Below are 27766 nucleotides of genomic sequence, written 5' to 3' on the forward strand. Positions count from 1 at the left end.
AGAGAAATGGAGAGACAGACAGAGACAGAGAGAGAGACAGAGAAACAGAGAGAGAGAGAGAGAGAGAGAGAGACAGAGACAGAGACAGAGACAGAGACAGAGACAGAGACAGAGACAGAGAAATGGAGAGACAGACTGAAGGGGGGGCGGGCAGGGAGACAGAAAGAGAGAGGGAGGGAGAGAGCTCCGAGAGAGCACAGAGAGGTGAGCGCACATGGGAGTGCTGTATCCAGACATGAGAGAAAAAAGGAAGAAAAGGAGAGGGCAGTGGGAGATGGCCACGGGCTGATTTCCCAGGAGTAAAACCACGGCCGACTTGTGCCCAGGCCGAGGTCTGGCGGTCCGGGGCCCTAGAGGCGCGTCCGGACCTCCCCACCCCTCTGACACCCCCTCCCACATCCTCGCCCCTCCCCTTGCTGAGCTGCGCGGGGTAGGAAAGGCCTGCTGGTGGGACATCTGGGGGGGGGGGGGGAGAAGTTGGATGCGGGAGGAGCAAACTGAGGCGGGGCGAGAAGGTAGAAAAGAATAAAAGAGCCTGAGAAGCGCCGGGAGTGCGGGGAGAAGGAGCCGCGGAATGTTGGGGAGGGAGGCAGGACGGGCAGCGATCCCCTTCGGGCTCCTCCCACAGGCTTACGTCGCGGCTCGCCACTTTCCAGCCCTTCAGTTTGGCGGCATTTCCCAAAGTCTCCACCCAGCCCCAAAACCAGGGCACTAGGATTTTGGCGGTTTCGCTGTGTTTTCTCCAACCGCACAAATACGCATTTCTGGAGGACTGAAGCAGATGCCGCGGCAGAACCCCAGCGGGCTTGGCCAGGCGCCTGGGGGAGAAATGTAGGGACCCCGGTCCCACTGGCAGGAAAGAAGAGAGTCGGGGAGATCGGACTCCGGTGCGGTAGGAATGGGGAACCGCCTCTGCGGACTTCAGAGTGCGTGATCATTTTATTGGGGTGCAGCTTGAAGGGGGGGGCTGGAGGGCTCCTTTTCTTAAGGGTGGGGGGGGTAGAAGAAGAAGGAAGTGAAGGCACAAATTGGCTTGAAAAAATCTGAAGATAGAAAAGGAAGGGTGGATTTACATTGGAGGGGAAGAGAATGGGAGAGAGGGAGGGGCTGGGGGGCCTGAGGGTGAGGAGAAGGGATGGAAAGTTGGCCAGGAATAGATTACCTTCTTGGAGATGCAGTAGCTCTTCATTGCTAGTCCAAGATGGCCCCTTTGATTTTCTCTGATGAACAGGAATCCATGCTTTTTATTTCTTTTTTTTAGCTTTGTTTTTTTTGCAAGGCAATGGGGCTAAGTGAACAGAAAAAGTGTCTTACAGAGAATAAAGGAAGAAGGACTTTTAAACCTATAAAACTAATGTGGACCAGGCCACCAAAATACAGGTACAGGAAATCTTGGATTGTCTGCTAGGCAGTCAGAGTTTTCAGTCTTGGAATTGCCTAGTGGAGATTAGCAATCAACCTTTACTAAACAAATTCTATGAAGAGGCAAGGAAAAGATTGCCCTCCATAGTCCAGGGACTTAGAGGCTGGAAAAGTTTTATATAAGGTTATTGAGAGACTGGACAATTTGACAGTTTATAAAATAGGTCAGAGAATGGTACCTATCTCAACCACCTTGCCCATAGGGAAGTTAGCTTTTCAACAAGCAGAGAGCTGATAGACACTCACCTGGAGAAAGGCTATACAAGTGCCCATAGACAACAAGGTTCCCATCCCTCTGTTACTGTACTCACCAGGTGTGAGCTAGCTCTCTCACCCCATAACCACAGCCCAGGACGCTCTGGTCTGCATAGCTGTGAAAGAGCCTTCAATCTTCTACTCAGCCATCAGATCACTACAGTGCCTGAGAGATGAAAGTTTCTAAGGCTGAGGTTGTCTCTCAACACCTGCTCCTTGGCCTTCTTGTTTGTTAATTCTGCAGAATCAGTTTAGGCTTGTTTGCTCTTCACTCAGCTTGAACTTCTGCTTCTGGAGATCAGGTTTTTCATGGAGTTTTCTCCAGTGTCTTTAGAATAACAACTGATTTATCCCATGTTTATTTTTGCTGCTCAGAGGCAGGAAATTTGGAAATTTGAAAGTTTTCTGGCCTATTCTGTCATCTTCCCAGAATCTTCTTTGATTTAAATTTAATAAAAGGGCAAACTTTCTAACAATTTAAGATGTCTGTAAGCAGAATGAGCTGTCTTAAGATTCAGTGGTTTTGATTTCTGTAGAGCTCTTCAATTAAAATTTCTACCCTTTGTCTTCTCACCTCTTTGAGTCTGGGCCTCCTTCCTCTGATTGCCCAGCTCCTCTCAGAATATCCATTTTTTAAAGAAAATGTTCAATTCGAGCTATCATATGTTCTGCTCTAGATTCTACTCCTAACTCCCCAGATTTTCCCTTCCATAATCTCCACATTCCCAAAATGCAGCTCCCTTTGAGATCTTGTCTTCCCTCAACAGAATGGAAAGTCCCTGAGGGCAGTAGCTACCTTTTTTTGTATGTATTTGTATTCTTAGCACATTGTTTGGCATATAGAAACTAATTAATAAAAATTTCTTAACTTGAATCAGGAAATTTACTTGTACATAGAGAGGACTCTTGTAATTTGTAAAGGATGTTGTAGTTGATTTTTTACTTTGGGGAAGGCTTCCATGATTTAGTAGAGAGATCCTGATCTTGAAGCCAGGAGATCTGTCAGGCTGCTAATTGAAAATAGGGACCTAGAAAAAAAAAATAGCAATGTAGGGAAATTAAGAGAATAAAAATCATACTCCATGATCCCAAGAAAAATTGGGGTCAGTTGGTAATTGAATCAGTGTATCTAGCATATATCTATTAGAAGTTCCCCAAACCAGGTCTTTTTCTGTATGTAGAGGAAAACTATATGGTAAAAGGACAGATTGTGTTTATACCCATGTCTTATATCACAGTGGGGCACCAGCCCTGGAGTCAAGAGGACCTGAGTTCAAATCCAGCCTCAGACACTTAATAATTACCTAGCTGTGTGGCCTTAGGCAAGCCACTTAACCCCATTGCCTTGCAAAAACAAAACCTTAAAAAAAAAGAAACAAAGAAACTGATAGGAAAGGGATTTAACCCAGAGAACTCAAGTGTACTGACAACCAACCTAGACTGACTGCCAGGCCAGGTGCAGACTCAGACTACAAGGATTCTAAGGTTCAGCCCACACCAACTTACTAGTGCTGGTCTGGGAGCAAAGAGATCAGTCAATGACAAGAGAACCAGGCTATTAGACCAGTCATTAGACTATTATGATTGTTACAGGGAAACCTGAACACATAGTGACACATCACTAGGGAATAAAGTGAAATATTTTCCCATGAAAAGAAGCTTGCATATACTTAAACATGTTTATTGTTGAACAGTGAAAGATAATGTATTGAAAATGCTTTTTATTTGCTATGGTATTTGATTATCCTTTGATATATTATGACTGTGTAAGGGCATGAAAACCTCACAATAAAATGCCAAAAGGCAGAAATACTAAATGCATCATCTTTCTTAGGTTATGATGCAATAAAAACTACATGGGAAGTCAGACTAAAAGAGACTAAAAGACAGACTAATTGGAAGGTAAATAACATAATGGAAAAGGAGTGGATCAAACAGCAAATCTTAGAACAATCAATAGTTTCATCCAAGACAATGACAATAATGAGATAAGATATCAAAACTTATGGAATGTTGTTTTAGCAGCTCTTAGGGGAAATGTTAAATCTTTAAATGCATATTTGAATAAAATAAAGAAGAAATAAATGAATGGGGGAAATGCAATTTAAAAAATCTAGAAAAGGAACAAATCAAAAATCCACAATTAAATATCAGATTAGGAGAGATTGTTAAAATTTAAAGCAAGAAAACTATTCAATTAGTAAATAGAATTAAGAATTGATTTTATTTTAAAAAATCAACAAAGTGGATTAATCTTGGTTAGTTACATTTACAAAAAGAAAAAAACAAATCATTATTGAAAGTGAAAAAGGTGAATTCATCACTAATGAAGAAGAAATTAAAGCAATAACTTGGAGCTATTTTGCTCAACTATATGCCAATAAATCTGACAATCTAAGGGAAATGGATGAATATTTATAAAAATACAAATTGCCCAGATTAGCAGTAGAAGGAATAAAATACTTAAATAACCCCCATTTCATAAAAAAGAAATTGAGCACATCATCAATGAACTAAAAAAAAAAGAAGCTCCAGAATCACAAATTGTACCAAATATGTAAAGAACAATTAATTCAATATTATATAAAATGATTTGGGAAAATAGTTGTAGAACTATTTCTATCAAATTCCCTTTTTGACACACAAATATGGTGCTAATATCTAGACCAGAGAGAGCCAAAACAATCAAAAAATTATAGACTAATCTTCCTAATAAATATTGGTGCAAAATTTTTATTTTATTTTTTTCATCTAATATTTTATTTTGTTTTTCCAAATGCATGTTATGGAAGTAGAAGCTAAAAGTGAAGCAAGCAAAATAACTCCAAGAAAAATACCCCAGATGCACCTTTTACATCTTCCTCTTTTTACTAGCTGAGTAAGGATGGAGCTTGACACCAACCCAATGCTTTAAAACTCATTTTTTTTTTTACCATAACTCATATTCTTGGGCACAGGTGGAACAGCATTCAATTACTGGGGCTACCTATTTTTCAATGTCCAAAATGTAATATTTAAGCAAGGTGTGAGTGGTAGGCAACTAGTCCATGTGTGATTGCTAACTGTGGTGTTTGGACTGTTCATAGTCAGAGTAAAAATAACAGCGCCATAGGTTTCAAAGATATGTCCTGCCTGGAGTACATGAGTTACATTTTGTAAGGGAAAATACATGGATCAGGACTCGACCCAACTGGGGAAAAACATAGTGGGGGACTGGTGGATAAACCTTTGTAACAGAACCCAATAGGGTCAGCTATACAGATATTTTCTAAAGAGGGGCCTAATATGGGCTCCAGCATTTTGGGCCAATCATTACTATGGCTACTGAAGGATCTTCCCGTGTGACTAGGGATAGCCACAGAGGGTTACTCCAATAAACCCTTTCTGCTGTCTCTATTCCCTGAACCATCTTAGTCATCTTTGTCATAGATAAGAGTAGCAAACATAGTTTCAGGTTTGTTTGATCACTTGTGTATATTGGTCTCCTGTGCCTGCTTGCAGGGTGTCTTCTTCTCTGTCTTTACTCTAGCTTGTAGACCGCGGAGGCACTTGGTAAGGTGAATAGCTTTCTGTGGACCTATAATACTGGTTCTCCGTTACTTGGAGAAACACAAACAAATCCTCACCCTCAGGTTATTACTTTGTCTGGCTCATGCCAGGCATTAGTGGGCAGATTTGTCCACATAACATGTTTGTTCCCAGGACCCTTGGGGTCCTTTTTTGATTCATAGGTGTGTTTCTTGTTCTCTATTCCTAGTTTTTTAACTCTGAAGTGCCATTCAGTCAGTGTAACTCCTGAAACATTACATGAAAGAAAATTTAAAGTATTCAACTTGTTGGTAGGAGTTAAATCTCCCCCTTTCTTTTGTTTTTAGAGGAGTGTTTTAATATTCCTATGCTTTCCTTAATTCAATTACATGTATTTTCAGATTACTTTGTACAGAAGATATAGCATATTATAGAATTGCCCAGTTTGAAAAAACAATTAACATTTACTTAGCAAGTGCTTTCATATCAAACTTTTCATCTTACAAGGTTTATCACATTTCCAATCAATCCACTGCCAGATATTGCAAAAGTGGTAGTCTAATGCAATTTTCAAATTAATACAAATTAATACAAAATCGCTTAAACATATATCTCTGTTTAATCATATAGTTTCCCTCCTTGCAGAGATTTACAAATCACTTTCCTAAGTTCCCAAAAATCCTCTTTTATTATACAAAGTTAAACCTGCTTATACTTTTCTATCTACAAATCTATACTTGACAAATGCTTCAAAAACCCCAGTTGTCTCTATGTGCCTTTTCATTTTTCCTTGCAACCCTTTTTTCTTTCCCATGAACTCTTATGATTTTAGTACATACCTCTACATGATTCCACTTTTCACAATATATCTTTCATTCAAAGGTTTTATTATTTAACACTTCTAGATTTTAACTGGTATAACTAGTGAGAAAGCAAACAGCCACTTAAAAAAAATTCTCACAGCCTAATTAGAACATCCCATGTCCCCTTCTTCAGATAGAATAAACCATATAACTTCTCCCATAGGGGGACAAGTCCAAAATCTTTCCTGGGGGCTCTTCTGTTCTTAGATCCCCAGTATTCCATTAATCTCTGTAATCATTAACATTATCAAAATCTATAGTAATAAAGTCCTGATGCTATATAATGTTAGCAAATCATTCTGGTAAAAAATTAACTATTTTATTTCCCTTTTTCTGGCATTTCTTTATAACCAAATGATATAACTTAAAATGTACCTGATTCTCTTGTCTTTCTAGAATTTACTATCCCCAAACGTTCTCAAATTAAGATGGCATTTCTTTCTATGCTTTATTTTATTAGCATATTTGGTAATATACACTTTTTCCTGATTCTTTTAACTCCAAAAAAATTTCCGTTTTAACATATAAAGTACTATCTTCATGAAATAATTCTCTCTATTATGAATTAGTCCTTTTTCTTAATAAATTCTGTTTCCATTAACTTCAAGGTTGAGAGATAAAAGACAGAGCTGTAAGCTGGCAAGTGGCAGAGAAAGGGCGGGGGGTGGAGTAGATGGAGCATTCTGGTAACACAGAATCACAACAAAGAATCAGGGAAAAGAAAAAATCATCAGCATTTAATAATTTTCTATATTTTCCCTTTTCCTGTCTTGTACAGTCATCATAGCTGCTTAAAAAGTGTAAGAATCTACATTCACGGGGCGGCTAGGTGGCGTAGTGGATAAAGCACCAGCCTTGGAGTCAGGAGTACCTGGGTTCAAATCCAGTCTCAGACACTTAATAATTACCTAGCTGTGTGGCCTTGGGCAAGCCACTTAACCCCATTTGCCTTACCAAAAACCTTAAAAATAAAAAAGAATCTACATTCATGCTCCTTCTAACATATTAATCAAGATCTGAATCCTTTGAAATGGTCATGCTTATAATCAGTTGTGCAGTTCTCTAAAGCCAATAGTTTGATTATCATATCTAATGCAGAGGTCTGTTCCTGTAGACTTTTCAATGGCTTTGAGTAGCCATGAAACAAAATCTGTAAAACTTTCTGAACTAGTTTGTACAATTATCACTAATGATTGTTTCTTATGTATAGGAGTAACTATTGTCTTCCAGGAAGCCAAAGTATATTGCCCAATGATCTGATAAACTTTGAAAACACAACCAAAACTAAAAAGAGTAACATTTAACTCGAGTAACAGTAACTATTTCAGATCTGAATTACACACCCAGAGAGACGGGAATTTAGACACTAAAACAAACACAGAAACTCTTTTGTAAAAAGATTTCAAATTTGCCAAAGTGAGATTGTTGGACACACTGGCTAGCACCAGAATCTCAAAATATAGAAATATTTTTCCATCTCTTCAGGCCAGTGGAGAGATGTAAAATGTTCGATTGGTGTTTAAATACACACATGGACACATAGCCAGACATATATTTATATTCTTAAACAACTCACAGGGGCTTCTGCTCTCTATTTTGTCTTGGCTTCTCCACTGGAGGTGTGGAGCGCTGCATGTTGCTGTGTAAGAGAGTCAGCATGATGACACAGGAGCCGTGGGACAAATAAGCTCAGTCTCTTTGTCACTGCCTCCTTTTCTTCTCTTTTGTCCTGTTTATCTGTCTCTGAGGCCACTTCTCTTGACTCCCCTCCTCCTCCTTCTGCCTGCAACCCTGAATCGAACTTAATAGACTTCTCTATAATGTGCAGGGTCCACTAGGCATCATTTTGTAATATTATATTACTGGAAACAATGAACAGGGACATTGTCAGATTCTACTGTCAAGAAATATTCTGAAAGCTGTTCTGGCCACCACCTTCCACTTTTCTGGGTTCAAGGTTTCCTCCTTGGGTAGCCAGGAGTGTGTGATCTCTATCAAATCTAAGAATTCTTTTATCTGATTTCTTGTGACTATAAGTCCTTGGTGTTTCATTATTTTCAAAAGGACTTTCTCCTACGTCTCCAGGCTGGGCTGCTCAATTTGAACTTGCCCCATGTTTGTTACTACCTTGCTTGGGAGGAAAGTGAAGGTAACTATAAAATGGATCAGCTGAGCCTTCCCCTTACCTTATCTTGAGGTCCTGGGTCGTCAACAAGGGGAATTTTCAGCTGAAACTAAGGCGGGCTCACTACACCCTACTTAGCCTACTATCAGTGTTCTCATTGCCCCATGCTGGGCCAGAAAATTGGGGGCCCCACCTACCTGTGGCATAGCAAGGAAAGAGTGACAGAGTTACGTAACTGAAGACTGTCTAATAAATGAAGAGAAGGGACTCTGACAAGATGGAAAAGAGTCTGATTTCTTGAGCTGTGCACAAGCTTATATTTTGCAAAAACCACAAGGTCCCTTCGTTATCTAATCCCCTTAGAACATTGAATACTTCCCTTATTACCAGGCCGTGCTGTATGTACTGGCATATCAAGCATGTCATAACCACATAACAGCTTATCTTCAAGGAACTTTGTATGCTAGAAAGTAACTACTTAAGCTTCCTGGGATGGAGAACCAAACCAGGCAAAGAGCAGGCTCCTTCCACCAAGAGAGTTTATTCAACCATTATGGTCAGAGACCCACTCAACTGTGGTCCTCAACACCCCGTGTATATTTTTGCTGCTCAAAAGTGATGTTCTTTCTTTTTTTTATAGTGGAAATTTGATAAGTTGAAAGTTTTCTGACCCACTCTGCCATCTTTCCAGAATCTTGTTTGGTTTAACTTTGATAAAGGGGCAAACTTTCTAACAATTAATGATATCTATAAGCAGAATGAGGTGCCTTGGGATTCAGTGGTTTTCATTTCTGTACAGATCTTCAAATAAAATTTCCATTCTTTGTCTCCTCACCCAGGGAATACTCTCTGAGATTGAAGCCCCTTCTTCTGATTGCCTAGCTCCTCCCAGAACGTCCATTTTAAGGAAAATGCTCAAGCCAGACTGTCATGTCTTCTTTCCAGACTCTATTTCTGACTCCCCAGATTTTCCCTACCATGTTCTGCCCAGATACTTTCTCCACACCTCTCCCTAGTTGCAACTCCCTTGGCAGTCTTGTTTTCCCCCAATAGAATGGAAGGTCCCTGTGAGGAATATGAGAGTGTTTGGGCTCCACAAGAATGGGAAGGGAGTTGTTATTTCATGCCTCTATTGGTGCCTATGGGCAGGTATGTGAATGTAAGACAAGAGATTTAACCTCAACCTGACCAAAAACTGAGATTAGAACCATAATTCTGAGTTAACCTAGGGTCCTTCTCCTTTGTGCATGCTCAAGGAGTAGCTATTCTTGCTCATTAGTACAATGAGCAGGGTGGGGAAAATGTGTGGAATGAATAAATCAATTAGATTTCTGACCCCAGCCAATGATTGGCATGAAGGGACAGGAACAAAGCCTTTCAAAGTGCTTACAACAAGGGAAGCAAGAATGGGGGAAAAATTTGTAAAACTCAAAATAAATAAAATCTTTCTTAAAAAAACAAATAAATAAAATATACTCAGAGATATATACATACTCACATGTGTATGTATTTATATATCTGTGCTTGTTAAAAAAAAAGTCAAATGGCTCAGATTCACCTTCAAAAAAAAAACCAAAGTGCATGTAACACCTAGTATTTCTGGATTTTGGGGCCCCTCTCCCCTTGAGAAAAGTGTGCCATTTTTTAAGATGTCAATAGAAAAAGAGTTTAATCACTCTGGACTAAGTATTCGTGCGTGAGCCATTTATAACACACCCTGAAGGCAATAACTATCTTTTTGCATGTGTTTTTATTCCTAGACCAGTGACTGGCATATAGGAACTGCTTAATAAAAAGTTTCTTGACTTGACTTGAATCAGGAAAGCTACTTGTACATAAAGAGGACTCTTGTGAGTTGGATGAGATGTTGTATTCTATGATTTTGTGCTTTGGGCAAGGCTTCCATGATTGAGTAGAGAGATCCCTGAACTTAGAGTCAGGCTTCTGTATGAACATAGGGACCTGGGAAATATAGAGAATAGAAATCATCCTCCATGATCCCAACAAAGATTGGGGTCAGCTGGTTGTTGAATCAGTATATCTAACAAATATCTTATAGCAGTTCCCCAATTCGGGCCTTTTCAGGTATGTAGATCCTGGGGAACTGTATGATACAAGGACATATCAAATTTCAACACTTCAGTTACAGTTGAATTTTTTTATCTCAGATACTTAGAGTATAGAAGAAATTACCTTTATTCATAGCTGATTGTTTCCCAAAATTAGCAGGATTAGACAATGATTAATTAGAGAATTTTATAATTAAAAAAGGTTATGTATTTTAAAACGAGAGAAAACTCATGAAGTATCAGGTGACAACCTTCTTTACTTTTAACTCTTCCCTCAATTTTTTTCTCTTTTATCATACAAAAGAAGGTTGCTCTCACTTAGATCAAAGCTGCTTTTGTAAAAGGCATTTTGATTTTTGATACAAAATACAAAATTAGAAAATAGCTTTACACTCACTTCACTTTTTCTTCTGAAGGTGTGGAACTCATTAACTTGCAAATGGATGTATGTTGAAAACTACCTTTGCAAGTAAATGGAAAATTAAATTAAATTTTAAAAAATTCTTTTATAAGGGATTTCTTAATAAGGACCTGAAGTCCAAGTGCAAGCTTTTTGTAATTAGATAAAAGGTAGCCTAAATGGGGTGTTTTTTGGTACAGAAGACTTCCCCATCTAACAATGCAAATCCTATGCAAGCAATGGTAAAAGACCATGACTTAGAGGCAGCAAAGGCCCAGAACAGCTTCTAAAGTAAGCCCTAAAAACCTCTAGTGTAACAGGTAAAAGTAAAACCCTGAGATCTTTTCCCTAGGTGCAAGTGATCACCAGTGACTTCTCCTAGCTTCCAAGGAGAGAGAGAGTATGTGTATGTCCAGATGCTCCCTCAGTGACACATCCTTCACACATTAGAGAATTATATTCCACAGACTCAGGGAAATTCACATTATACCCCCCTCCCATTTAAGGGGTTGAGTTGGGATGGAATTCAAGCGCCTACAGAATAAGAAGAAAATAATTTTTGGTCTCTAATATTTCCACAACTTCATTGAGGAAAGCAGAGCAGGAAAGAAAGAAAGAAGTTGTTTCCCCAACTATTCAGTTCCATTTGACTCCTCAATGGGACAGTTCAAATCACTATACCAACAAGTATAAAAATATATAGAAAGGGGATGGAGGGATATAATGAGAAGTTAAGATAATGACAAATAAACTAAGTCAATAATTTTTTTGTTTGAAAATATGAAAATCAGTTATTTGATTAAATAGATTCAAGGACCACAAGAATATTAAATACCCTTATCTGTGTTCTTTCTTTCACAAGCTAGAGTCTGGGTTTAGGGGGTGGACAGGGAGTGACTGGCACTGCTAGAAGCAATGAATCTGACAACTTGTCTGGTGCTGAACTGTGGTCCTAGTGGTTGTGCTTGGCATGTGAAGCCAAGATGGTTGTCTACCCTCTGATTGCTGCAAGTATACCTGGGTTATTCTGAAGCCTTGCTTTTGGAAGTATACCTGGGTTATTCTGAAGCCTTGCTTTTGGCACTATAAAGTTGCCTATTTGCCCAGAGCTGTGCTAAAGCATATGATAGTCTGGTAACTGGAGGCTGCCTGTTTGCCTATGGCTAAGCTAGAGCTTATGGTGGACTCTGTAGGCTTGCTGGGTGACCCTGCTCCTCCTGTACCAGAGTGATTCAGACCTTTCTTGTCAATCTTTCAAGTTTCTTTGGCTAAAAGATTGTTTCTGCTGTCTTTTTGCAGGTTCTCCTCTTCAAGGGTTTGTTTGGGGGATCATTTTTATGTTTGGAAGTGAACAAAGGACAGTTATGATTTGATGTGTTGTCTCCAAGAAGTCCCCACAAATGGATTCTTCTTATATGCACATTTAATATTACTACTACTATTTATCATTATTATTAATAATAATTATTATTATTATTATTATCTTATTATATTCACATTATAAGCACAGGAGATAGTAGGCACCTCCTGGAGTAAGAAGGGTTGTTTGCCTACATTTTTGCATAGTAAAACTAACAATTTTTAATTTAACTTTAGTTTCTTCAAAGATCTTCTAGAGATTGGATCTGCCGCACTAGGATGCACAGACATGGAAAAATGGAGGCTACTTAAAGGTAGGAATTCAGGTCTGGGGACACTCATTCAAAGTGGGAAGAGGGATGCTGTAGTCTCAACTCCAGATATCAGGGAAGAGAATTAAGAAGAAGATACCAGCCAGTTGAGGGCAGACTGGATAGAGTCAGAAGATGTCAATTGGAATCCTGCCTCATACATTTACTTAACTTTATAGCCTTGGTTTCCCTACCTGTAAACTGGACATAATAACATTATCTCTTTCACAGAGCTAGCGTAAAATCAAGTTAAAAGTGATCAAGATCTCTGGAAACCTTTAAAATGCTACATCAACTGCGACTTTATCAGGTTAAAATTCCATCCGATGGGTATCCATACTTCTTTCTTTTACTACCCCCTTCTCCAGACTCCCTATGTTCCTGTTTTCTAAAGTTACAAACTGGTCAGACTCTCTATCTTAGAGATGAAATCACAGAATTCAAGGACTAGAGCCAAAAGGAATCTTAGAGGACTTCAGGTCGAATCTCCTCATTTCACAGATGGGAAAATAGAGGTTTTGGGGTATGTGGCTAGCCCATGGTCATCTAGGCAGTGAGTGAAAGGCACAAGATGAAAACCCAATTTTCCTGACACCCGGGACCGTGCTCTATTTCTTGCCCTCATTGTCTCTTTTTTTCTTCCCCAAAGTGTTCATCATCTTCATAATTTGTTGGCTCATCCCCACCACTGAGGCATTGAATTGTATGAAGGGACAGTATAAGGTGAATGGACTGTGCTGCTCTTCTTGTCTCCCAGGTAAATCACACAGTGTCTTTCTAGGTAAATACCTGCCTGTACCAGCCACTCTTCCTTTTTTCTTTTTTTCTTTTATTCGTTTATTTTTTTCAAGGCAAATGGGGGTTAAGTGGCTTGCCCAAGGCCATACAGCTAGGTATTTATTAAGTGTCTGAGACCAGATTCGAACTCAGGTACTCCTGACTACAGGGCCAGTGCTCTATCCACTGCACTCTCTTCCTTTTTTCCTGAATTCATTCAAATTCTAGAAACACATAATCTGAGAATTTAGAGGGATGGCAATTAACAGTTACAGAAATGAGGAGATCTTCTCAGAGCCTAGAGGGATCCATGGATGTCATCTAAGAAATTAGAGGCATCACAGAGGGCAACTCTGAGATTAGAACAACAGATGATATCTCAGAACTTAGAAGGATCAGGGAGGATATCTCAAACCCTACAGGGACCATGGATGATATCTCAGAGCTTGGACAGATCATGGGTTACATCTCCACGATTAGAGAGATAATGTGTGGGAGTATCTCAGAGCTTACAGCAATCAGAGAGGGTATCTTAAGAGATTAAAAATATGGTAAATTAGGGCATTTCATAGCATAATGGGACCATATAAATGGTCTCCAACCTTAGAAAGACTAAATAATTCCACCACTGATCAACCTACAAGATTGATGTTATTTGTTTACTGTATATTTCACATTACATGCTTTTGCCTTTCCAGATTTTGCCAAGAGTATACTGCTCAACATTTCTTATAGCTGAAAGGGCAATTAAATCATGCATACTCTTTAATTTAGCAATGCCACTATTAGGCATGATTTTATAGCCCTTTGGACATAGTTCCAAATTGCTCAACATAATGGTTGAATCCATTCACAACTCTTCCAGCAGAGCATTAGTATCTCATTTTCCATAAAACCCCTCCAACATAAGTCTTTTCCTTTTAAGTCCTATTAGTGGATCCAATAAGTATGAGGCAGTAAGTACCTCACAGTTCTTCTAATTTGCATTCTCTCAATCAGGAGTGAGTAAAAGATCTTTTTTAAAAAATTGATATGGCCATAGATAGCATTGATAACTTCACCCAAAAACTGTTCATTTCTTTGGATCCTTTATTAATGGGGAATTGTCTCTTATGTTTTTTATAAATTTGACTCAGTTCCCTACGTTTTAGAAATGGAACTCAATCAGAGAAATTTGTTTCAATATTTTTGCCTGACAGTTACTATCGCCCACTGTATACCCTACATCATATTCCTGCTACTCCTGTTTATTTTATTCTCACTTCTTTCCCTCCTAAAGTGTGTTTTGCTTGTTTACCCCCTCCCAGACCTTGCCCTCAGTTCTATCAACCCCCTTCTCTCATCCCCTTCCTCTCCTACACCCAAGTGACTGTATATGTTCTTCCTTCTCTGAGCCAGTTCCAATAAGCATAAGGTTCACTCACTTCTCATTGCCTCCCCCTCTTCTATTCCACTGCAAAACCTTTTCCTTCCCTCTTTTTTTCATAATATAACTTATCCAATTTTGCTTCACCCTTTCCTTTTCACGCAGTGCATTTGTCTCTCAGCCCTAAACTCAACCTTTTTAATATAGTATTCCTTCATATTCAACTCCCATCTGTCCCATATGTGTGTATAGTTATGTATATACTAATCTCCCTAATAAATGAAGTTCATATGAGTCATCATTGTCATCTTCCCATGCAAGAATAAATCAGCTCAACATCAAGTCTTTTAGATTTCCCTTTCCTTTTTATCTCCTTTTATGCTTCTCTTGAGTCTTGTATTTGAAGATCAAATTTTTTGTTCAATTCTAGTCTTTTCATCAGGAAAGTTTGAAAGTTCTATACTTTTCCCCTGAAACAATATGTTCAATTTTGCTAGGTAGTTGATTCTTGCTTGTAATTATATTCTATGTCGCAGAAGATGCAGAATCCTATATGATCCTGACTGTGGCTCCATGATAATTAAATTATTTCTTTCTGACTGCTTGTAATGTTTTCTTCTTGACCTGAAAGTTTTTAAATTTGTCTGTAATAATTCTTGGGAGTTTTCATTTGGGAATCTCTTTCAGGAGGCGATTGGTGGATTTTTTCAATTTCTATTTTACCCTCTGGTACTAGAATATGATTCTCTGTATTATTTCTTGAAAGATGAGATCTAGGTTCTTTTTTTTTTATCATGACTTGCAGGTAGTGTAATAAATTTTAAATTATATCTCCTGGTTTTTTTCCAGTTCCCTTCTTTTTTCAATGAGATATTTCATGTTGTCTTCTGTGTTTTCAGCCTTTTGAATTTGTTTTATTGTTTCTTCATGTTTCATAATTCCATTGCTTCCACTTGCTGAATTCTAATTTTTAAGGCATTATTTTTTTCAGTGACTTTTTGTACATCCTTTTTTATTTGGGCTGTTTTACTCTTTAAGGAGTTCTTTTTTAGGTTTTTGCAAGGCAATGGGGTTAAGTGACTTGCCCAAGGCCACACAGCTAGGTAATTATTAAGTGTCTGAAGCCAGGTTTGAACTTAAGTACTCCTGACTCCAGGGCTGGCACTCTATCCTCTGTGCCACCTAGCTGCCTGAGTTCATTTCTTCAATGAATTTTTGTATATCTTTTTCCATTTGGATAACTCTTCTTTTCAAGCCATGTTTCATTTCTTGCAATTCTGTATCTCTTTTATAATTTGGACTAAACTTTTTGAAGATGTTATTTTTCTTTAGTGTTTTTTGTGCCTCCTTTACTATTCTATTAACTTTTTCATGATTTTCTTGCATACCTCCAATTTCTCTTTGCAACTTTTCCCCCACTTCTCTTATCCCATTTTAAAAAGATTCTTTTTGAACTCCTCTTTGACCCAAGACCAATTCATATTCTGTAAGATTTTGGACATAGAAGTTTTGACTTTGTTATATTCTGAGTGTAAATTTTGCTTGTCAGCAAAACAACTTTCAGTGGTCAGAATTTTTTCTGTTATTTGCTCATTTTCCAGCCTATTTCTTGACTTTTAATTCTTTTTTTTTTAGGTTTTTGCAAGGCAAACAGTGTTAAGTGGCTTGCCCAAGGCCACACAACTAGGTAGTAGTAAGTGTCTGAGACCAGATTTGAACCCAGGTACTCCTGACTCCAGGTCTGGTGCTTTATCGACTACGCCACCTAGCCACCCCAATTCTTTGTTAAAGTAGAACTCTGCTTCTAGGATGAAGAGTTTTGTGCAACTGTTTTCAGATATACTTCTAGGGACCTGTAAGTTTTCCTCCCAAGGGGGTGTGATCTAAGGTAATTTGTATTTACCACTATCTTGGCCTGTGCTCAGGTCTGTGAGGGAGACAAGAACTCTTTTTTGGAACTATGAGGAGGGTTCATGCTCCACTGAGGCTACAAACTCTGGTATGCTAGTGCTTTTCCTCACCCTGGGATCCAAGGATGGGCAAAGCATCAGAGTCCTGCCCCCCTGTGCTAGTAAAGTGACCTCTGGCATCTGCTTCTGACTGGCTGTTTGACCCCTTTACTGTCTGTGGATTGAGAGCTCTGGAAGCAGCCGTTTTTACCATTGATTCAGTGGCTCCCAAGTCCTGCTCCTGGTTTATTAGGGCTGAGGATGTGGTGGTACATCATGCACTGGACTGCACCCCCTTCTCTCCCTGGTGCAAGAGACCTTTCCTGCTAAATTTTTAAGTTGCTGTAGGCTGGAAAATAGTTTCACCCCTTCCATATGTGGGTTCTGTTGCTCCAGAGAGTGAGTTGAGGCAGTCTTTAAAGTTTTTAGGATGGGTTTGGGGAGAGTTCAGGCAAGTTCCAGCATTTACTCCGCCATCTTGCCACTGCCCCATAGCTGTCCATTTTAATATTCCTAAACAGAGATCTGACTATGTCACCCCCTTGCCTCCTGACTAAAAATGACAAAATCCTCCATCTGGCATCTAGAGTCCTCTGCAGATTAGAGCACCTGTGTACTTTTCCAGTATAATAATAATAATAATAATAAAAACAATATTTCTGTAGCATCCACTAGGTGTCAGAGACTGTATGAAGTGCTTTACAAATATTTACTCATGTGATTCTTTCACCAGCCATGTGAGGTTGACTCTTTTATCATCTACATTATAATAATAAGAAAACTGAGTCAGATAGAAATAAAGTGACTTCCTCAAGGTCACATAGCAAGGATCTGATACTGGATTTGAACTCAGATCCACCTGAATCCAAGCCCCATACTCCATCTACTGCATCATCCTGCTACATTATGTCATCTTACTTTTCTTCTCACATTTTTCTATTTCAATTAAACTGCCCAACTTCCTGCTCCTAGACTCAACTTGCCATTCCCACATCTGTACATTTACTTTCATTAGCAACAGTTTCTTATGTTTGCAATGCCCTCCTTACTAATGCCTTGTAGAATTCCTAAATTCCTCCATAAAATCTTTTCTGATTCTCTTTAAAAAATATTTATTTTCAACTTTATTTTTAAAAATTGAGTTCTAAATTGTTTTCCTGCCTTAGACCCTCCCCATCCATTGTCATGGTATGAAATGTGATCTCAATCATATATGTGAAATTATGCAAAACATTTCTGTATTAGTCACATTGAAAAAATAAGCAAGAAAAAATGAAAAAATATATTTCAACTTGCAATCAAAATTCATCTGTTTTTCTCTGTGCTTCTCTCTCTCTCCTCTCTCTCTCTCTCTCTCTCTCTCTCTCTCTCTCTCTCTCTGTGTGTGTGTGTGTTTCTTGGTCTCTACCTCTCTCTGTCTCTCTCACCTCTTCCCCACTCCACCTTCAACCTTTCTCTCCATCCATCCCTCCAACCACTCTATATGTACTTGGTATGAATTTGTATTTATATGTCTGGGTGTACATTATATTTGTCTGGTAGCATATAATTTCCTTGAGGGCAAATTGTTTCTATTTTTGTCTTTTTATCCCAAAGACCAATTTGGTACCTTGAAGATTTGTTATTATTCAGTTGGGTCTGACCTTCCATAAGTCCATCTGGGGTTTCTTGGCAAAGGTATTGGAGTGGTTTGCCATTTTTTTTCTTCAGCTGTTTTTACAGATGAGGAAACTGAGGCAAATAGAATTAATTGACTTGTCCAGGCACACAAAGATAATAAGTATCTGAGACCAGATTTGAACTTAGATTCTCCTGATTCCATGTTCAGTGCTCAATTCTTATGTCACTCATCTGTTCAAATTAAATCTTGCCATTAGAGAGTGCTTTATAAGTTTCTTTTGTATATCATTGTCCATTGTATTCTTGGGAATATTATTCTGGATAAAGTCTAAAGCACATAAATTTTGATTCTCTCTCTCAGACCTCTATCCTCATTCCCCATCAACCCACTTTCTCTAACCTCTTGTATTTTCCCGATTCCCTCATGGCAATGGCCATTGAGGCCAGCCTATATAGGGTCAGGGTCTAAGATTCCAGAATTGTCCTGCTCTGAATTTACTGCATGTAAGAGATATGTGGGATCTTAGGGATCAATTTGACCCTTATCACCCCAACTCACTACCTGTGTGACCTTGGGTCAGTCATTGAGTGGCCACATTTAAAAAAGGAGGGCATTGGACTAAGTAACTAATAACCTTCTGTGTTTAGACATTGTCTTCCTAGTTCTTAATCCTATGTTCTAAGGTCCCTGATGGCTCTGACATTCTATGCTCTGAGGTCCCTGCTAACTCTGACAGTTATATTCTGGAAATCTTTTTATTTTTGATATTCTAAATGCTTCTTTAGTTTTGACAGTCTTGGTTCTATGGCTCTGTAATTTGAATATAGACATTCATCATTCTAACTTTCATAGTAATATTTGCCTTTCATTCTTGAGAAGACTATGGCATTAGGGAGGTGATGTCATAACAAGCACATGAATTGGATTTGAGTGAGGGGATGCTGTGCTAAGTCACCAACCTTACTTTCTCCTCCAGAGCCATCTGAACCACTGACCAAATATGAATCAGGACAACTGGAGAGGGCCCTGGATATGAGGCAATCAGGGGTTAGTGGCTTGCCTAAGACTACATAGCTAGGGGTGGCTAGGTTGCACAGTGGATAGAGCACCGGCCCTGGAGTCAGGAGTACCTGAGTTCAAATCTGGCCTCAGACACTTAATAAATACCTAGCTGTGTGGCCATTGGCAATCCACCTAAGCCCATTTGCCTTGCAAAAACCTAAAAAAAAAAAAAAAAAAAAAAAAAGATTGCATAGCTGGTAAAAGTCTGTCTGAGACTGAATTAGAACTCAGGTCCTCCTGTCTCCAAAACTATCAACTATGTCACCTAGCTGCCCCTCTTCCTACCTATGTGACCTTGGGCAAGTCATTTAACCCTGTCTTGTTTCATATCTGACCGCTAGACCCAGATGACTCTGGAGGAGAAAGTGAAGTTGGTGACTTAGCATGGCACCCCTTAATAAAATCGAATTCAATTTTCATGGTAAACAACACTAAACCCTCCGAAGTTTCATTGGTGGCTTTGGTAGTTTCTTAGGCCTGGTATAAGCTGATTATGTGGGAATGTCAGGGTGATATTTGGGGCATAGTGGGGTTGGAATGGATGGGTTTCTGAAGGTTGATGCCTTGGACCATGTTCTTGATGTTGACTCTTTGATACTATTTAGGTACTAGGGTTCAGAGACCATGTACTACAGAGAGCCCCACCATGTGTTTGCCTTGTGACCTCGGAAGCTACACAATGCACGAAAATCCTCATAAGAAGTGTCTCCCTTGCAGAACCTGTGACTCTGGTAAGAAGCTCTTCAGGGGATTTGGAGACAACCAGGATCCTGGATCTAACTCAAGAAACTGCCCACATCTAAACTCTGACATGAGTCTCCTCTAGTTTCACTGGGAAAATGGCAATTTGATCCTGAGAAAGTTAGTAGCCCAACCAGGAAGATGGCATTGGGGGTAGAGGTTGGGGGAACAGCTCAATCTAGAGAGCAGGAGCTGAACCAGCTTAGGAAAAAAGTCAGTGAGAGTGCTATACTAGTAATTGGGAGACCAGGACTCCTTTCCAAGCTTTTCTCTGTTTGACCTTGGATAAGTCATGTCCATTCTTTGGAACTTAGTTGGCTGATCTATACTGTGAGGGGTTTGGGCTATTTACTAAGGTTTGAGGGTGCATTATTGCCTCTCTAAGAAATATAGGATAGTTTATTCACCCACTTTCTCACACAAACCTAGAATGTAGACTATCCAAACTGGAAGGGAGCTCAAAATACAGCTCTAGGAATCTGGGTGATCAGCAAAGCTGAACCTCAGGAACTTATAAAAAAGGTTGAGTTATTCCTAGAGTTCTACCAGATCCTTAATTGTGCCAGTCAACACCTTCCTAATCCTTAAGCACAGGAATAGGTATTTCCCCCTGACTGCCCAAAGCCTGTCCCCATAACTCCATAGCTAGATTTGTCTGTTCCAGCAGTACAGTGAGCTTTTCTAATTACTTCATCTTTCTTCTCTCTTCTGGTGATTTCCTGCCCTTATTGCCTGTCAGGAATTATGTTTAAGTAATTGATTCACAAGAGATTGTGAATAACTGGTAATATTGCCTTTTCCTAAGGTGTTTAAAAAGTGGGTTCTTGTCAGTATATAGGTGATGGTTTCTGAGAATAAAGGACCTTCCCCTTCCCTTGATCCTTGAGAAGCTCACAGTCTAGTGGGGAAACATCACGAAGCTGCTCTGTGCAAACAGAACCCAGGTAGGATGAAGTGGAGACAGTCTTAGATGGAAGACAGGAACAAGAAAGAAAATCAGGGAAAGGGAACTAACCTTTCTGGACTTGTCTTGAAAAATGAGAGGGTTAGAAGCAATATCAAATCAGTCTCCATCCAGCTCTAAGTCTATTCTCTCTGCATTTGGGTAGGTTATTTGGGAATAAGAGCTAAGGGGTACCGTAGACAGAGTGCTGAGTCTGAAGTCAGCAAGATATAAGTTCAGTGATGACCTTGAACACTTATAACCTTGTGACCTGGGGCATCTCTTAATTTTAATCCACCTCAATTTCCTCAGCTGCAAAATGGGGACAATAACACCAGCTACTCCTCAGGGTTGTATAAAGATCAAATGTAATAATATTTGTACTTCACACACTGCCAAGCACATGGTGGGGAGGTACTAAATGAAGGCTTCTTCCCTTCTCTCTTCCCCTTTCCTCTTGCCACCTCTCACTGACTCTGTGTGACACTGAGAAAGTTCTTTCCCCAGCCTAGTCCACCATGGTTGTGTCTGTTTAGTAGATGCAGGTAACAAGCCTTGCCCCCCTGGAGGGCTTTGTTAGACTTGCTTAGGATTGTGATGACCCCAGAGATGGTGCTTTTGCATACCCAGGCACAGGGGAAGGCTGTGAGCCTCCATCTCAGAGAAATGTGGAAGTGGAGTCTGCCTCCCCACTTACAGAGGAAATGATTGACCCCAGATTTCCTCAGCTAACTTCTTGTAACTAACCATAACGGTCCTTTCCTTTTGCCTCCCTGTGATATTCCATTTCTTTGCACCTCCCTTCTTCCTAAACTGGTCCTCCTAATACCCTGATGTTTCCTCTCAAACTTGGGTAGCCCTTATTTTGGAGAGGAAATGAGGGGTGGACTGGGAGTAAGTGGGAGATACCCAGGATTGCATTCGGTCTCAGCTGCATCAAACAGAAAGACATCTCTGTCTCTGTAGTGGTTCCCCATCACCAGTCAGTCATGGTAAAACCCAAAGTAATACCCCTTATCAAGACAGGGGAGCTACCAGAAACTTTTTCTCTGATCCTTCCCTGTTCCACTTATACTTCTGCTGACTTTGTTAGACCAGGGATGCCAACTTCCCCAAATCTTCAGGATGGCCTTCGGAAATCATTCGCTAATCCTGCTTCTAGTTTCAGAACTCAGTTCTGGTCACCTGAGAGACAGACCTTCCTGGGGAGCATCTCTGCCCAGTCCACACTTTCATACCTGACTTTCCTTCCCTTAGTCCCCAGCACACACTCAACCCAGGATCTCTTGACTCTACTTCCCCAGCAAGGTGGGATCTATAGGATCTTGGAGTTTATAAACTGAGAGGTCACTTGAAGTCATCTGACCTTAGTCTTTTTCTGCTTATGACACTGTGGGCAAATGATTTCTCCTTCCTTCGGTGTCCTCAACTATAACATAAAGAGGTTGGACTTAGTGGTGACCAAAACTCTTTCTAGTTTTGTTTCCTGTGGTCGAGGTCAACTGCTTCCTTCTCCAAAGGAAATGAAAGCCATATCTGTCAACATTTATTAAGGCTCTACTGTATGCTGATCCCTATCATGATAAGGGGCATTACTTTGGGCTCTGCCCCTCCTATTCCCTGGTGACCTGCCCCAGACAAGAAGGAAACTACTACAGAGACAGGTGGCTTCCTGGACACTGGACACTAGGCTAAATACTGAGACAGGAAGGAAGGAAGGAAGGAAGGAAGGAAGGAAGGAAGGAAGGAAGGAAGGAAGGAAGGAAGGAAGGAAGGAAGGAAGGAAAAAGAAATGGAAGTGGGTAGGAAACCATCCTGTATTAAGGGCCTATGATTTCCAGACACTGTATTAACTGCCAGGGACACACAGAAAGGTCAAAATGACTCCATCTTCACTAAGGAAAAGGGACATATGTGGCTGCGCAGGTAGAATGTGGCTCCTCAAGGACAGGAGCTGTCCTATCTTTGTCTTTTTAGCCCATCCTCAGTACAATGCTTCTCCTTTCTTTCAGATGGTGATGTGGGGTGAACAGGCCCGGGATTTTATGACCTCGGAAAGAGGCCTCCTCTAAAGACATGTGGGCACTATGACTGCAGGTCATAGTCTTAGAGCAGACTGTCCCAGATTCCTCAGTCACAAAGTACCTGGGGTAGAATCTAAACCCAGGGCCAAGAGCTCGATATCTTAGGGAGCTCCCTCTGGGGTTTTCTTAGCAGAGGCTGGGTGACAATTGGTTGATGTTGTATAGAAAGGTTTCTTGTTTAACAATGAGTCAAACTAAATGACCTCTGAGGTTTTACTGCTATCTTCAAGAAAATTCTAGTCTAGGTGGAAAAAGAAAAACCAAAATAAAGAATGCAGTTGGCAATTATGGTCCTGGATTCCCCATGTCATCCTGGACTGCTCATTGTCTCTTATCCTCCAAATCCAATGTACAAGGATTATCGATATCACCTTTGCATTCTGTCCCAGATGTCCCCTCCTCTCCTCTGACACTGCATCCTCTCTGCAGCAGACTGTCTTTGTCTCACACTTGAATTATAGTAATGGGTGTTTGGAGGGAGTGATTTGGGGGGGGGGGTGTTGAATCTTCCTGTTTTGATCCCTCTCCCTCCCCCCAATTCATCCCCCTTTCAGCCATCAAAGTGATTGTCCTAAGGTACAGACCCAAATATGTAATTTTTTCTATCAAAATCAATTCTATCAGATCAAAAATAAAATTTTCAAAGACTCCTAATCTAGCCCCCTTCCGTCTTTCCAATTGTAATAAGCCTGACACCTTCTCCCCACCTCCATTACCCACATACTCTGTGATCTAGTGACACTGGTCTGGTCTCCTTGTTCTTCCCACTTGAACATTTCCCCTGACCATCTCTCATGGCTGGAATTCTCTGTTTTCACCTTCACCTGATGGCTTCCCTGGCTTGCTTCAAATCCTGGATCAAACCCCACCTCCTACAAGAAGCCAGTGCCATTTCCCCTTAGGTCTAGTGCCTTTCCTCTCTGGATCATCTCCATTTATCCTGTATTAATCTAGTTTTCAGGCACTGGTTTGTATGCTGTCACTCCCATTAGACTGTGAGCTCTTTGAAAACAGGAAGGGTTTTTACTCTTTCTTTGTAACACGTGTCCAACATATAGTAGGACCTGAGTAAATGTTGATCAACAGACAGATCTAATGTGTCCTTTTTCCTTCTGGTTTTTCTTTCAGAATTAGGTTTCATGACCAAGTGGGAATGCACACGTACTTCCAACACTATATGTGGCTGTTCTCCAAACTATTTCTGTGCCTACATGAAAGATGATGACTGTAAGAAGTGTGAGCCTCTCTGCCACCCTGGACAGTATGTGAAGTCTCTAGGTGAGCCTGATCTATCCCCTTCAACCTCAGGCACCCAGAACTATTGTGACTTCAGGCTGCTGCACTAAAACCTGAAAAATTCCCAATCCTTCCTTAACTGGCTGCCCTAGAGGCAATTGTGCGAGGATGGTTGGATCTGGGGTGAGAAGTCTGGGTCTAAAAGTAAGCCTTGGGGAATCTCACCCATGGCGAGTTGATTCTGCCTGGGGCTTTTCTTTCTCTCTTTCTTTTCTTTCTCTCTTTCTTTCTCTCTTTCTTTCTTGCTTCCTTTCTTTCCCAAATCGAGCCTTAACAGAAAGACTGGAAAAGAACACGGGATCCCCCCAGCCACGGACTGTTCAGAGTTGGTGCTCCCCCGAATGGGTGATGTTATCTTTATCTTTTCTTCTACTTTGATTATAGTATTACTAACCCATTGTCTTTAATGTATTAGTTGCTGTATTGGATGTTATTGTAATCAATCTATTCCTTGTGTTGTGTAATTAAAATACTTTCATTCTCAAAAAACAAAGTAAGCCTTACCCTTACTAGCCATGTGAGGCTGAGGTTCCTTGACCTTTCTGACCCTGAGTTTCTGCACTTGCCAGATTCACCTTGATCCTCATATTCAATCTCTAGCTTCTGGGTAGAAGGGAGGGATGGGGGGAGGCGAGGTTCCATTGGTATTGTACACTACTCATAATATCTCTGAGGTCAGCTCCAGATGGAGATTCATGATTCTTTGATAATAAAGTCTGGCTTCTGGCCTTATCTTCATTGTCTTCAGCCAGCCTGGGGCTAATCTGGAATTAGGCACTGGGAGGAAAAGTTAATTAAGACCTTTTTCATGAGTCCTCCTCCAAGGTGCTTTGGGGTCACAAAGCAATAGTAAATCTTTGTTCTGTTTTTTTTTAATGAAGGATATTTCATTGACAAAAACTTAATTACTCTCCTCATCTTTTCTCCCCCCTCCAACGGAAAAGAAAAAGCTAAAGTAAAAGCAGAAATCTTTATAAATTTTACATGTAACCAAATGAAGCACATTCATGCATTGGCTATGTTTAACAGAATAGATATCTCCCTTAGAACCTCTCCATCAGGAGGCTGAGCATCATCTTTAATCATGAATTCAAATCATGTCATTGATCTGTGTTTTTAAGTATTTCTAAGTTGTTTGTCTTTATGATATTCTTGCTACAGTATAATCTGATCTATTTCCACTCACTTCATTCTTCAAGAGTTCATAAAGTTTCCCCATGTTTCACTGAAATCCTCCATTTCATCATTTCTCATGGTGCAAAAAATGATATTCCCTTACATCCTTGGTCAGTGATCTGTTCAGCCAATAGCCGGAGCAATGGGCCAAAAGGCAAGCATAGCTTAATAACTTTTGAGATATAGTTCCAAAATACATTCCAGAATATCTAAAGCAGTTCATAGCTTCATAAACAGTCTGTATTTGCCCTTTTTTGGCAGCCTTTTCAATGCTCTCATTTGTATTTCTCTAGTTATAGATTTAGAGCATTTTTTTTTTTAGTTTTTGCAAGGCAATGAGGTTAAGTGGCTTTTCCAAGGCCACACAGCTAGGTAATTATTACGTGTCTGAGGCTGGATTTGAACTCAGGTACTCCTGACTCCAGGGCTACTGCTCTATCCACTGCATCACCTAACTGCCCCTAGAACATTTTTAAAAACAGATTTTTTGCCCTTTGAAAACTGCTTATTCCAATCCTTTGGCCATTTATCCTTTGTAGAATGACTGTTATTCTTCTATGTTTGAATCAGTTTGGATATATCTCTAGGATATGAGACTTTTATCAGAGAAACTTGTTGCAAAGATTCCCCCTACCACCACCTCTTTCCCCATTTACCTGTATCCCTATTAATTTTAGATATATTGGTTTTGTTTGAGCACAGTCTTTTACATTTTATCTTCTGTGATCATCCTTCTTCCTTATTTGTTCATAAACTCTTCCCTTATTCAATCATATGATTTATAATTTTTTCATTGCTCCTCTTAATGGTTTATGATATGCCTCTGAGCTCTTGAAGGTGATCCCCAAAGGGTCCAAATTCTGACAAATACTGCTGAGTGGGAGGCTTCTAAAATAGGACTAGGGATGTGGTTTTTAGGAGGTCTTGTTTCTGAGGACCTGCCTAGTTAAATTTAGAGGGCCTCAACCTCATATAGGCCTCAGGGGATGGAAGTTTCAGAAGTCTGAAAGACCATTGCTAAAATAGATCTCAAGCTGCCCAAATTGAAGATCCTTCAGCTATTGAATTAGTGACCTATGTGACCAAGCAAATTATCCACTGACCTTTCTGGATCTCCGTTCCCTCTTCTCTAAAATAAGACAGTAGGACTCAATGATCCCTAAAGTCAATTCTACCTCTTAAACCTTGATTCTGTAAGAAGGTAAAATCACTTGTGGTTTCAGAAAACAAAAATAATAAGAAGAAAACAAGTGTTTACATCTCATTTTATCTGCACCAGTTACTAGACTAAGTGCTTTACAGCTATGGCCTTGAAGGCAGGTTTATTCCCCTTTTCTAGTAGGGAAGCAGGGAATTGCCCACACACAGAGAATAAGTGTCTGATGCTAGATTTGAATTCAGATCTTCCTGACTGCAGGTTCAGCACTCTATCCACTGAGTCACCTTGCTGCTTATACCTCATCTTCAATTTCCAGCTTTTGTTGGGGGTGTCATGGGTCTATGAGGATGGAACACTACACATAACATCCCATTGTTTTGATACATAGATTAATTTGCTGAACTGTTTACTCCTATTGAAAAGATTTTATATTATAAGAGATGGCTCTCTGGATATGATAAGGCTATAAGGGATAGTAAACTGGAGTCAGCCCAGACTGCTTTCCCAAGAGCTGATTATTAAATTTTAAGTATGGACATTGGCACTTCAGAATGAGGAAACAGTATTAATTAGGGTTTAATTTCTTTCTCTCCTAATTTCCTGGTTTTGAGAAAGTGATTTGTTCTCTTTCACAACTTGATTAATATGGAAATATGTTAAATGCCATTTGACATATACAACTTTTGCCAGATTGTTCACTGCCATGTGGAGAGGGAACAGAAGGGAGGGTAGCAGAAAAATATGAAACTCAGAAGCTTGCAAACAGATCAGTTTTCTTTCCATGAAATTAGAAAAAATAATAAAGAAAAAGAAATTGAGAAAAATTTATTAATACTGGTTAAACATAAAAATGTGACCTATGGTCTCTTCCTTCCCCCACGCTGGACCCACCCATCTCTGGAATAGAATTGATTGTTAAACAATTATTAGTAAGGGAAAAGAAATAAATTATAATGTTGGTGAAGCAAAAACAAAACATATTTTTGAAAAAATAATTTTTTCCCCACAAGTTTGGACAGTATATCATATATTGTTCCCAATACTCTTTATTGTGATCCAAAGCTTCTAGGGAAGGGATCGATCAACCCAGGGTCACAATTGTAGTTTTGGCTGTGCTCAGCACCAAATCTTTCATGTCTCCTTCTCTTTTAGGTACAAACAGAAATGACACCATCTGTGAAAAGTGCCTGGAGGGGACATTTTCCCCCAATGGGACCCTCGACCAATGTTTACCATGGACCAAGTAGGTATATTGTACTT

The 27766-nt window shown here is 39.8% G+C and overlaps 1 protein-coding gene across 2 annotated transcripts in view; it reads left to right on the forward strand.

Moving 5' to 3' along the window:
• The first annotated feature begins 562 nt into the window (after positions 1-562).
• LOC141509271 (tumor necrosis factor receptor superfamily member 14-like) overlaps positions 563-27766 on the forward strand; it is a 33668-nt gene continuing 6464 nt past the window's right edge. Inside the window, exons 1-6 of one of the 2 annotated variants that reach the window (XM_074218679.1) lie at positions 563-926; positions 12259-12335; positions 12982-13089; positions 19713-19838; positions 24004-24153; positions 27659-27749. In XM_074218679.1, coding sequence (XP_074074780.1) covers positions 12311-12335; positions 12982-13089; positions 19713-19838; positions 24004-24153; positions 27659-27749 — 500 coding nt within the window. In that variant the 5' untranslated portion in view covers positions 563-926; positions 12259-12310. Of the gene's footprint in view, positions 927-12258; positions 12336-12981; positions 13090-19712; positions 19839-24003; positions 24154-27658; positions 27754-27766 lie in introns of those variants that run through there. The other variant, XM_074218680.1, reaches the window with a different exon arrangement.

Source organism: Macrotis lagotis, chromosome 1 (assembly GCF_037893015.1).
Source record: "Macrotis lagotis isolate mMagLag1 chromosome 1, bilby.v1.9.chrom.fasta, whole genome shotgun sequence".
NCBI lineage: Eukaryota > Metazoa > Chordata > Mammalia > Peramelemorphia > Peramelidae > Macrotis > Macrotis lagotis.